The sequence below is a fragment of the Empidonax traillii genome, unplaced genomic scaffold, assembly GCF_003031625.1.
Source record: "Empidonax traillii isolate 1590-97213 ecotype Southwest subspecies unplaced genomic scaffold, ASM303162v1 scaffold1298:size161147, whole genome shotgun sequence".
In the NCBI taxonomy this organism is placed as follows: Eukaryota; Metazoa; Chordata; class Aves; order Passeriformes; family Tyrannidae; genus Empidonax; species Empidonax traillii.
Window position 1 is genome coordinate 94,850 of NW_020956491.1, and position 11,747 is coordinate 106,596.

Here is an 11,747-nt window from a genome sequence, read left to right on the forward strand (position 1 = left end):
GGGTCGGGAGGAGATGGGAGAGGGTCGGGGGTGATGGACAAGGGTTAGGGGAGAGGGGGCACGGCGGGAGGGTCTGGGGGGGATGCGGGCAGGCGCTGCCCGCGTCCCGGCGCTCCCGCAGGTGCTGGAGTACAACGTGCCCGGCGGGAAGTGCAACCGCGGGATGACGGTGGTCGCCGCGTTCCGGCAGCTGGCGGGGCCCGGGCAGCAGGACCCCGAGAGCCTCCGCCGCGCCCTGGCCGTGGGCTGGTGCATCGAGCTGGTGAGAGGCGCGACCCCAACCTCCCCATCCCGGCCCCAGGAGGGCATCCCCTGGGCCACCCCCCTGGCCCGCCCCTAACCCGGCCTCCCGCAGTTCCAAGCCTTTTTCCTGGTGGCCGACGACATCATGGACGAGTCCCTGACCCGCCGTGGGCACACCTGCTGGTACAAGAAGGTGAGAGCGCTCAGGAGCCCCTTGATCTCTCGGTGGGGGGGGCCTGTGGGGGTCAGGAGGGGTTTTGTGACACCTCTCCCTACCCTCCTGGTGCAGGAGGGGATCGGGCTGGATGCCATCAATGACGCCTTCCTCCTGGAGTCCTCGGTGTACCGGCTGCTCAAGAGGTACTGCGGGGGCCAGCCCTACTACCTGCACCTGCTGGAGCTCTTCCTGCAGGTGAGCCTGGTTCCCAACTCCCTCCTTGCAGCATTTCCCTGGGATCTGGGCCCTTTCCGGAGGTTTGTGGGCCTTGGAGTGTTCCTGAAGTTCCTGGGTGTCCTGCTGGACATGTGGCCTTCCTTCTGACCCCATAGAGCTTGGGGTCTCACTGTGCTGTTGGGGGTTTGCTGTGGGGGGAATAAATCATGGAATCACTCGTTGCTTTGGGTTGGGAGGGACCTTAAAGCTCATCTCATTCCACACCCCCTGCCGTGGCCAGGGACACCATCCACTAGCCCAGGTTGCTCCAACCTGTCCTTGGACACTTCCAGAGATGGGGCAGCCTCAGCTTCTCTGGGCAACCTGTGCCAGGGCCTCCCCACCCTCCCAGGGAAGGATTTCTTCATGATTCCTCATCTAAATCTCTCCTCCTTGAATTTAAAACCACCCCCCCCTCCACATCCTGTCACTTCTGCCCGTGTAAGAAGTCGCTCTCCCTCTCTTTTATCAGCCCCTTTAAATGCTGGGAGGCTGCAACGAGGCCACAAATCCTTTCTCTCCTCTGCAGACGGGCTACCAGACGGAGCTGGGGCAGATGCTGGACCTCATCACTGCTCCTGTGTCCCGGGTGGATCTGAGCCGCTTCAGCGAGCAGCGGTAACGGGGGCAGGGGGGGACAGAGCTGTGGCTCCTTCCCAGCCGTGTTGTGGCCTCAGCCCGATGCAGGGCCTCAGTTTTTGGGGGGGAGCTGCCGGTCCCTGCTGGTCCTGAGCTGCAGAGCTCGGGCCCTGGGGCTGAGCCTGGTGGCTCTGCTCGCAGGTACAAGGCCATTGTGAAGTACAAGACGGCGTTTTACTCCTTCTACCTGCCCGTGGCCGCCGCCATGTACATGGTGAGCGGGGTGGGAGCGGGCTCAGGAGGGGCCTCGCCCCGCTGTGAGGCTGCCCAGGAGGGCAGGAGCTGGAAGGCAGGTGCTGGAAGGCTTTATTCCCTTTATTCCACCCCCCCCTTCCTCAGGTTGGTATCGACAGCAAGGAGGAGCACGACAACGCCAAAGCCATCCTGCTGGAGATGGGGGAATACTTCCAGATCCAGGTGGGAGGCGGCTCCGTGCCCCTGGGGCGCTCTGCCAGGTGCCGGTTGCGGCGCTGAGATTGTTTCCATGGCGGCACAGGATGATTACCTGGACTGCTACGGGGACCCTGCCCTGACGGGGAAGGTCGGCACCGACATCCAGGACAACAAGTGCAGCTGGCTGGTGGTGCAGTGTCTGCGCCGGGTCACGCCGGAGCAGCGGCGGATCCTGGAGGTAAATCCGGGATCACGGGCCCGGGAGAGGGGAGTGTGGTGCCGTAGTTCACACCTGAGGCGCCTGGGCTGTCAGCCAGGAGGGGAGGGCAGCAGGGAGAGCAGAGCTCCTGTTTTCCGAGTCCCGATGCGGCAGCGCCGTGAGCCGGGGCTGGGTCTGACTCGCTCCGGGTTTTCCCCTCAGGAGAATTACGGCTGCAAAGAGCCCGAGAAGGTGGCGAAGGTGAAGGAGCTCTACAACGCCCTGGGCATGGAGGCGGCTTTCCGGGAGTACGAGGAGAGCAGCTACCGGCGGCTGCAGGAGCTGATCGGGCAGCACGCCCGGCGCCTGCCCCGGGACATCTTCCTGGGCCTCGCCCAGAAGATCTACAAGCGGCAGAAATGATGGCGGGGAGGGGCCTGGCCGGCCCTTTGATTAGTGGGGTGGGGGACGTCACCCCCCGCCAGGAGCTGCTCCGTGCCCTGGGTGGGGCCGGGGGCGGTTGTAGAGGGTGCGATGGGATGGCCGGGGAGGGGTGCTGTTCGTCGATCATCCCCCCCCCAGCCCGTGTGTGTCAATAAACATAATTTATTGTGGGAGCGTCGCTGCCTGGTGTTGGCTGAGGACGGGGCTGGAGGGCGGGGATGGGGATGTCACCCCCCCCATCCCCCCGGCGTGATGGAGGGAGGGGAGGGATGCCCGGAGCGCCGCCCCCGCCGGCGGGGCGGGGACCGGGCGGTTCCCGGCGGGCGGTGGCGGGGCCGCGGCTCCTCCCTCCCTCCCGCAGCCGCATTCGCCGCCGCAGCGCCGAGGTGAGCGGGGACGGGGCCGGGGATGGAGCCGGGATGGAGCGGGGGATGGGGACGGAGGGGGATGGGGCGGCCGCGCCCCGGAGCGCCGCTCCTTATCCCCGGGGCCCAGGGATGCTCGGGGTCGGTGGATGCCCAGGGCGCTCCCTGGATGCTCGGGGTCGGTGGATGCTCGGAGCGGGCGGATGCCCGGGGCCCTGGATGCTCGAGGCCGGCGGATGCCCGGAGCCGCCTGCCCGCGGTCTCCGCTGCCCGTTCCCTGCCCGCGGCCTCCGGCAGGTGCCGGAGGGGCCGGGATGTCTCCCGGGAGGGCCGTGCCCAGCGGTGCGGCGGCGGTTCTGCAGCGGTTACCGGAGCTGAGGTCGCCCCAGCCCCCGAATGCCCGCGGTGCCACCGCCCCCGACCGGGACCCTCCTTCCCCCCGCCACGCCGAGGCTCCAAGGGCGTTTTCTCCTTGACGGCATCTCCGAGACGCTCCCGACCCTCTGGAGGGAATCCAGCCCTGGAGCGGCCAGAGCTGCCCGGGATCACGCCCGGGCCTCGCTCCAGGGACCAGTGACCGGCTGCAGCTCCTGCCCAGCTGCAGAGCCCTGAGCCCCGTGGGAAGCCACGGGGCAAGCCCAGTCTCGGGGGGCACATCCCCATCTCTGACCCCCAGACCCCCAAGCCGGGCCCTGCCACAAGGTCACTGTTGTCCCTCTCGCCCCTGCCGTGCCTCTCCAGGTTTGTGCCACTGCGTTTTCCCCTGAGCTGGAGGGTGTTTTGGTGCTTCCAGGGAGCTGGATGATCTGAAGACAGAAACTGTGGGGCTCTCCCCTGCACCCCCAGCAAGGCGGCACCATGCTGGCTCCCAAGAAAGGCCTCCTGTGCAACCTCAACCACATCCACCTGCAGCACATCTCACTGGGGCTGCACCTCTCCCGGCACCCCGAGCTCCAGGAGACAGACGGTTCCACGGGTGGGGGAGACCAGACCGGCTGCAGCCACTGCCCGGAGAACCACGAGCCCGTGGACGCCAATTCCAACAATCCCTCCGTGAAATGCCGGTGTTGTGAGTCCCACGGCCCGGAGCCGGTGACGCTCGGGCTCCAGAACCAGGCGCTGCAAGGGGATTTCCCCTGCCTGCACAGCGGGGGGGAGGAGGAAGAGGAGGAGGCGGCTTCCCCTTGTGATCCCCCTTGTGATTTGGCTTCCTCCTCCTCCTCATCCTCCTCCTCTGTCAGTAGCTGCTCCGATTTCAGCTTGGATGACTCCCCGGTCTCCGTTTACTGCAAGGGGTTCTCCATAGAGGAGTGCCAATCCCCCGAAAACCACTCCAACATCATTCCCATAGAAAACGTCCAGGATGGCGAGTCTCTGGCTGACCAGGGCAGGACGTGTGAGGGAAGAGACGCCAACCACAACTCCCCGGTGCTCCGGGCACCCAGGAAGAGCCCGGACAGCCTCTGCAGCGCCAGCTCGCTCGACTCCCAGTGCGACGAGCTCTCTCCCGGCACAGCGGCACAGGAGACCACCAGCCCCCGTGCTGACCTCGACCCCAACTGCAACCCCCTCCCCGAGCCCGATGCTGCGCCTCCAGCACCGCCCGTGCCGGAGCGCCGGGATCCCGGGATGCCGAGCGGTGCCCCCGAGCCCCGACCCCGGGCCGGCGGTGTCCCCCCTCCCGTGCCCCCCCGGCCCCGGCGGAGGATGCAGGTTCTCAGCGCGCAGAGAGCGGAGCAGCCGCGGCCGGCGGAGCCCGAGCCCGGCCCGGGGGAGCTCTGCAGGGACACGGCCCCGAAGACCATCACCTCCTTCCACGAGCTGGCTCAGAGGAGGAAGAGGAACGCGGCCGGGCCCGCGCCGGCCCAGGCCAGGGTTGATCGCAGCGACTGGCTGATTGTGTTCTCTCCAGACACGGAGCTGCCCCCGACCAGCGAGCTCCTCTCCGGCACCGCGGGCCAGGAGCCGGCCCGGCCCCAGCCTCAACCCCCGCGGGACGGGCCAGCCAGGCCTCCCGGCCCCCGGCAGAGAGAGGTGACGACCTTCAAGGAGCTGCGGTCCCGCAGTGCCGCCAGGCAGCCCAAGGGTCAGAGGGCAGAGCCAACCCAGCACCCTCCTGCGCCCCCGGGAACGGCCCCGGGCTGGGGACCCCCCGCGCCCCCGGGGGGACCAGTGCTGGCCCCCGCCGACGGCCACCAGCTGAGGAGGAGACCCCGACCCAGCCTGCAGCCCATCGCGGAGGGGCAGCCGGGGGATGTGGAGGAAGGGGGGCTGCCCCCGAGGGAGAAGGGACCGGGTGCTGCCCTGGTCCGGAGGCTCGGGGGTCCCGGCGGGGGCCCCGCCGTGCCGGGGGCGGCCCAGAGAGAAGACGAGACCTGCACGGGGGGTGAGTTTGAGTCTCTCCGGGCTGGGTCGGAAGGAAGGGGAAGGGTCTGCCGGGGGGGCGATGGGGCGATCCCGGGCCGTCTCTTCGCTCCCCGCAACCCCGGCGAGCTCTGCGGGACGCGTGGCCCGGGAGGTGCCGGGGCTGCCCCGGAGCGGCCCCGCTCCGCCCCGCGGGCTCCCAGCGCCCTTCCTCCGCCGCGGGCCTGGCCCCGCCGCCCGGCCCTGCCCGGCCCCGCCACCCTTAGCTCGCCGCCGGCCCCGGGGTTCCATGAGCCGGAGCCACCCGGGTTCCGCCGCCGGCCCCGCTCCTCCCCCGGCCCCGGGCAGCGCTCCCGCAGCGGCCCCGCCTGACCCCGCCGCTCCGCTGTCTCCAGCCAGGCCCGAGCCGCCCAACCCTGGAGCTGGAGCCGCCGCTGGAGCCGCCGCTGGAGCCGCCGCTGGAGCCGCCCGGCCCGGCGGGGGGAGCGCCGAGGGGCCCCACGGGGAGCACACGAAAGGTACCGGGGGACGGGGCTGCGGGGCCGCCCGGCCCGGGGCGGGTCCTGCCCGGAGCTTCGGCGGGGCCGGGGGGGATGGACAGAACGGGGGCGGCGGGGAAGGAGGGGAGGAGGACGCGACCCCCGGGGCTTCGGCGGGTGCGAGGGGCTCGGGCCCCTCGGGGTGGGGACAGGCAGGGACAAGCAGAGGAAGGGCAGGCAGGGACAGCGCAGGGACAGGCAGCGCTTCCTGCATCGGGCCCGGCCCAGCCCGCCCCCAGTGGGGCCGGAGGACGCGGGTGGGGCCACTCGCGACTGTGTCCCCCGTGGGGATGGCGGGTCCCTCGTCCCCGTCCTGCGCCCGGTGGGTCCCGCCGCGCTGACCCCTCCGTCCATTCCTCCCTTCCTCCCTCCCTCTGCCCGCAGCGCTGCTGGTCGCCGTCAGCTCCGCCGTGGACAAGGTGATCGCCCACTTCAGCACCGCACGGAACCTGGTGCAGAAGGTGAGGGGCTGGGCTGGGGTGGGCTGGGCTGGAGGGGCTTTGGGAGCCCCCAGGGGAGGGATTTCCCCCCCATCCCTCCCCTCTCCCTATGCCTCCCCACCTCAGGCCCAGCTGGGAGACAGCCGGCTCAGCCCCGACGTGGGGTACCTGCTGCTGCACACCCTGTGCCCCGCGCTCTACGCCCTGGTGGAGGACGGGCTGAAGCCCTTCCAGAAGGATGTTATCACAGGCCAGAGGAAAAACTCCCCCTGGAGCGTGGTGGAAGCCTCTGTGAAGACAGGTGGGGGCGAGGTCTGTGGCGCCTGGGGGTGCCTGGAGTCCTGTGCCAGCCTGGAGTCCTGTGCCAGCCCGGGCTGGGGGGGCTGTGTGTGCCCCGAGCAGTGACTGTCCCTGCTCTGCACCCCACAGGCCCCAACACCCGCTCCCTGCACTCCCTGTGCTGGCACGTGGCCGGGCTGGCCCCGCTCAGCAGCTCCAGGCAGAAGTTCCACGCCTTCATCCTCGGCCTTTTGAAGTGAGTGTTGACCCTCTGCCCACCCCTGCACCGACCCTGCTGCCGTGGCAGGTTGGAACAGTTACCAAGGGCTCTAATTTGGATTCCCTGTGTCTTACGTAGCATTAAACAGCTGGAGCTGTGGATCTCTCACCTGCAGAAGAGCCCAGGTAAGGAAGGACACAGTGCCCAGGAGCTCCATCCAAGCCCTGCCATACCTGCCAGGCTGATAATCCCACACCGGGGTTGGGGTTTCCGTAGTGGGTCAGGGATCATAGCTGGGTTGGATGATCCACAGAGGATCAGGGCACCATTTTCCGTGGAGCATCTTCAGCACTGAAGGTGGTCTGACCGACTGGGACAGCCCAGCTGGCTCTGGGAGGGGGTGGTGGTGACAAGGACAGGTCGTTCTGCCCCTGCCCAGCCCCGTCCTTGTCTCCCAGGCGTGATCTCTGTGCTCTACTCGCCCACGGCCTTCTTTGCCCTGAGCCAAGGCCCCCTCCCCCACCTCGCCGACGAACTGCTGCTGCTCATCCAGCCCCTCTCGGTGCTGACCTTCCACCTGGACCTGCTCTTCGAGCACCACCACCTCTCCGTGGACGTCCGGCCCCTGTCCCGGCGCTTGGAGTCGCCGCTGTCCCCGCCCCGTCCCCCCGTTCCAGCTCGGGGAGTGGCATCTCCGGGGGGCCAGGGTGGTGCTGCTGGGGACAGCCTGGAGGATGAGACCCCCCCCGACGCCCTGGGGAGGGCAGGGGGTGCAGGGGGCAGCACGAGGGCCCGGCCCCAGGCTGCTGCCGTGGGTGGGCTGATCCCTGCTCCCCCCGTGGGGGCTGCCCTGCACCAAACCCTGCAGCACGTGCTGCGCTGGGGGGACCAGCTCAGCCGCGCTCTGCGGGGAGCTGAGGGACCCCCCCAGAGCCACGGGCCCCAGGAGGGCCCTGGGGGCACCGAGAGCGGCCTCGGCGGCTGGTGGGGCCAGCTGAGCCAGTCCTCCAGGATTTACAGCGCTGCCGGCAAGGAGAAGTTCCCCTCGGTGTGGTGGACGAAGCTGCGGGGGGCTGCGGGGGACCCCGGCCCCGGCCAGGCTGCGCAAGCCCCGGCGTCCCTGGGCGAGGCTGGAGGCACCGAACTGCAGCTCCTACAGACCAAAGCTGGCCCCCAACGCTCCGGCCCCAAGCCCAGCAGCAGCGCTGCCACCTCGGGGACCTCTTCCCCCGAAGACCTCGACCTGCCCCCCAAGCAGGACGATCCCACTGCTGGAGAGAAGCTCCTGGATCTCTCCCCGGCGCCTCCCGCCAACGGGACCCAGGCAGCACCTTCTGGCCCGGGGTTGGGTGGTGCTGGTCCTGACAAGGGCAGCTGGCTGGGCCGGCTCTTCGGAGCCACCAGCCCCTCATCCAGGAGCTTCCCCCCCAGTCCTGACACCGTCTCGGCCAGGTCCAGGTAAGACCCGGCTTGGGCAGGCAGAGGGGGGAGGTGGTGTGTGCTGAGGAGAGGTTTCTGTCCCATGGAGAGCTCCCCACGGGCCTCTCGGGGGGGCTTGTACCGCCCCTTGTCCCGGGTTGGTGCTCCTGGGATTAGGGAGTGTCCCAAGTGCTGCTTCCAGAGGGGCTTTATGAGGCCCTTCCCTGCTCCCAGATCAGCAGAACAGCCTGAGCAGGGCGGTGCAGGATGGAAAAGCTCCCGGGTGAACTCGTGGCTGCCTTTGCTTTGTGGCAGGAGACCGTCCCACTGGCTGTCCCCCAACCCCCGTGTCCTGGCCGGGGTGGTGAAGGGGCTGGCGCCCGACAGGCCCCGCGCTCAGGAACAGCCCGAGAGGGGCACGGCCCCCCCTGCCCAGGCCCAGAGGTGAGGAAGGACGTGGTTGTATCTGGGGCTGGGAAGCTGGTGGTGGGTTTTTCTGGGTGGGGGGATGCTGGGAGTGCTTTCAGACAGGGCCTGAGGGTCCCACACAGGGCCTGGGGGTCCCACACATCTCTTTAGGTGAAAGGCACCGCTCCATGTTGCCCACTCTGTGCCTGCCCAGCTCGAGGATCCCCGTCTCCCACTGAGCTTCGGGGGAGCTCGTGGCTCTGCCCACCTGGGATCGGTTGTTTTTTCCCAGATACTTCCGCAGGGAATTTTTTAGCGTTTTCCCGTGGGCTCTGTGGATTTGGGGCAGCTCTGGCTGGGGCCGTGGCAGGTCAGAACGTCTGCAGTGCTGTGTCCCAGAGAGCAGGGCGGGTGTGTGACCACCCCAAACCGTGTTGGGCTGCTTCCCTTCCTCCCCAGCCCTCGCTGGCCCTGGCCCTGATGTCCCCACACCCTCTGCCCTGGAGCTGCTCCCACTCTGCTCCCCATCCCGGGGTCTGCTTGGCAGGACATCCCCTCACTCAGATCCCTCCTCAGGTGGCACCTCTGCCTAAGGAAGGGGTCCCAGGCTCCAAACATGAGCATCAACATCCCCCCGAGTGCTGTGGGAGCCCCTGGGGGTCCTGGGGGTCGGTGGGGAGGCGAGTGCCCGATGGTGATTGTGGTGCAGGGCAGTGCGGGCGCTGTGCGACCACACGGGCACCGCCGACGGGCACCTGAGCTTCCAGAAAGGGGACATCCTGCAGCTGCTCTCCACCGTGGATGAAGACTGGATCCGCTGCTGCCATGGAAACAGCACCGGCCTCGTTCCTGTTGGTTACACGTCCCTGATTTTGTGAGGGGGCGGAGGAGACCTGGGGAAGCAGCTGAGCCCGGCGGAGCGGGTGCCGGCTGCGGGAAGGGGATGTCCTCCTGCCGTGGCTTCACCACTTCCAGGGCTTTACCACCTCCCGGGGACTTCACCACCTCCTGAGGACTTCACCACCTCCTGGGGACTTCACCACCTCCGGGGCTGGCGGCTCGCAGGGGACCCAGCCCTGCGCCTGTCACTGCTGCTCCTCCGCATGGCATCCCTGCCCGCCAGCGCCACGCGTGTCCCCCCGCCCGGCACCGCCCCGTGGATCCTCCATGGGAGCTGCTCCCGGTTCCTCAGCTGCTGCCCACGCCCGTGCCAGGCCGGGGGGACGAGCCCTGTCCCTGCCCGGCGCTCACAGCCCCGTGTGTCGCCCTCCGTGCCATCCTGTCTCGCCCACCGCTGCCACCTCCACGTGTCCCGCTCTGTCCCCCCGCGGCCGGTGGCCCCCCCAAGCACTCTGTACATAGTCGTGACCACGGGAATGAGCTTGTTCCACTGGGAAAAGGCTGGAAATAAAAGGTTGTGACTCACGTGTCCGCCCGTGCGAACGGATCGGTGGGGCTGGGAGGGCTCATCCCACTGGAAGCGCTCCCGTGGGAGCAGCTGGGATGTGCCCAGGGCTGTGCTGGTGCTCGGCAGCCAGGCTGGCACACCGGGCCGGCAGCGTGGGGAGGCTTCACACCCCGGCAGAAGCTGCCCCAGGCTCCTCCACAGCGTGGGATGAGGCGGCTGCCGCCGGGAATAGCCCTGGAGAAACATCACCAGTTTGGCTGCTGGGGAGCAGCCCCACGCACTGGGAGCTGGCACGGCACTGGGAATGGTCCAGGTCGGTTGGTTCAGCTGCTTATTCAACTTCCATTAATCCTCCCACTGCCACAGGATGGCAGGAGGGCCTGGTTGCCTTCGATTTTTAACATTTTTTTGAAGGTGTCAGCACCCGGATCGGGACCTGCTGGCAGGACAAAGCCGCTCTCCTTTTATCCTGTTCTCGTCCTCGCTTCCCCCTCTGGAATTTTTCCCTCTCGGACGAGGGCCATCTTATCCTAATTGGAAATGTTACTTGCCTCGCCTTGAGGAGGTTTGATTGAAACCCACAGCTGCTCCTGCGCTTTGAAATGGGGTCACACCGGGAGGGGAAGAAGCCAGGTGGTATTTCGAGTTTGTTTGTTTGGTTTTTTTTAAATAGCCCTGGCAAGGCTTGGCTGCAGCCTCGGGTTTGAAAGGAAGGTGAGTTTAGGGGTCAAACCCAACGTTTTCATGGCCAGAGAGAGTCAGGCACCGGGGTTTGTATCCTGGGAACAGAATTTGTGGATTTAATGGTGTCCTGTCCCCAACCTGCCTCTCACACAGGGTCGTGGTCGTGCGTCTCCAACCCCACGCGGTGACTTGCGCTGCTGTTTGTCCCTCCTGCTGCTTCTGCAGCACAGCCAGAGCCACCGGCAGCAGATTAAATCCTCCGAAGTGCCACCCACCACCCGCCTGGCATGTCTGGGAGCTGGGGGGGTGCCTTGGGAGAGAGGGAATTGGAGCTGGAGCACAGCAGGAGGTCAAGCCAGGGCAAGGACAGACCCCCAGAGCCATGGGATGGTGGAATCAAAGAATCACAGGGTCATGAAGGCTGGAAAACACCTCCAGGATCAATCATCCAGTCCCCCCTGTGCCCCATCCCCACCTTGGCCCCCACACAGAGCACTCAGTGCCAGGGGTGGGGACACCAAACCTCCCTGGAGCCCCTTCCAATCCTTAACAACCCTTTCCAGGACGAAATTCCTCCTGATATCCAACCTGCCCCTCCCCTGGCACAGCTGGAGGCCGTTCCCTCTCCCCCTGTGTCATTACCTGGGAGAAGATCCTGACCCTCACCCGGCTCCCCCCTCCTGTCAGGGAATTCCAGAGCCAGAAGGTGCCCCCTGAGCCTCCTTTTCTCCAGGATGAGCCCCCCCAGCACCCTCAGCTGCTGCTCCAGCCCCTTCCCAGCTCCACCCCGCAGAGCCCACGGGCAAAGAAAAAACCCCCCGAGCCAGCCAGTAGGAAAAAAAGACTTTTTTTTTTTTTTTTTTTTTTTTTTCCATTTAATACTAGACTCTCAGGATTGAGATGCAGGCTTTTTATGCAATTACATCCAATGTTAAAATTGGTAATACATAATTTACAAAGATTAACATCAAAACAATGATCTATTTAGATATGCTTTGTAAAAAGGAAATATATTAGCAGCATTTATTTTCAGCAATCACACAGCCTACACCCATGCAGACTAAGGTTCAGCTCTATTTGCAGTAACGTAGTGCTTCCTGGCTCCGGCGGCGATCCTGGGGACACAACGGGTCTGCTCAGTATTATAAAATAACCGGAAAAAAATAAAAAAAGTCATTAATTTCTACACCAGTAAGAAAAAACAAGTCTTTGCACTTACCTAGAACATTTGATTGTCTAAAAAACATTTTTTTCGTTTAGTCTTTCAACA

General features: G+C 66.3%; 2 protein-coding genes across 2 annotated transcripts; both read left to right on the forward strand.

Annotated features, from left to right (window-relative positions):
- Positions 1-108: 108 nt before the first annotated feature.
- On the forward strand, positions 109-2,521 carry FDPS (farnesyl diphosphate synthase). Its single transcript, XM_027906467.1, has 8 exons — positions 109-262; positions 356-436; positions 533-655; positions 1,206-1,294; positions 1,457-1,529; positions 1,655-1,732; positions 1,812-1,946; positions 2,130-2,521. Exons 1-8 carry the CDS (start codon positions 164-166, stop codon positions 2,328-2,330), a joined length of 879 nt encoding a protein of 292 aa, XP_027762268.1. The 5' UTR covers positions 109-163; the 3' UTR covers positions 2,331-2,521.
- Positions 2,522-2,660: 139 nt separating this feature from the next.
- Positions 2,661-9,508, forward strand: RUSC1 (RUN and SH3 domain containing 1). Its single transcript, XM_027906477.1, has 10 exons — positions 2,661-2,737; positions 3,510-5,102; positions 5,476-5,598; positions 6,004-6,080; positions 6,186-6,360; positions 6,489-6,594; positions 6,697-6,743; positions 7,017-8,016; positions 8,293-8,421; positions 9,095-9,508. The coding sequence occupies exons 2-10, from the start codon at positions 3,575-3,577 to the stop codon at positions 9,261-9,263; spliced, it is 3,354 nt and encodes a 1,117-aa protein (XP_027762278.1). The 5' UTR covers positions 2,661-2,737; positions 3,510-3,574; the 3' UTR covers positions 9,264-9,508.
- Positions 9,509-11,747: the final 2,239 nt, after the last annotated feature.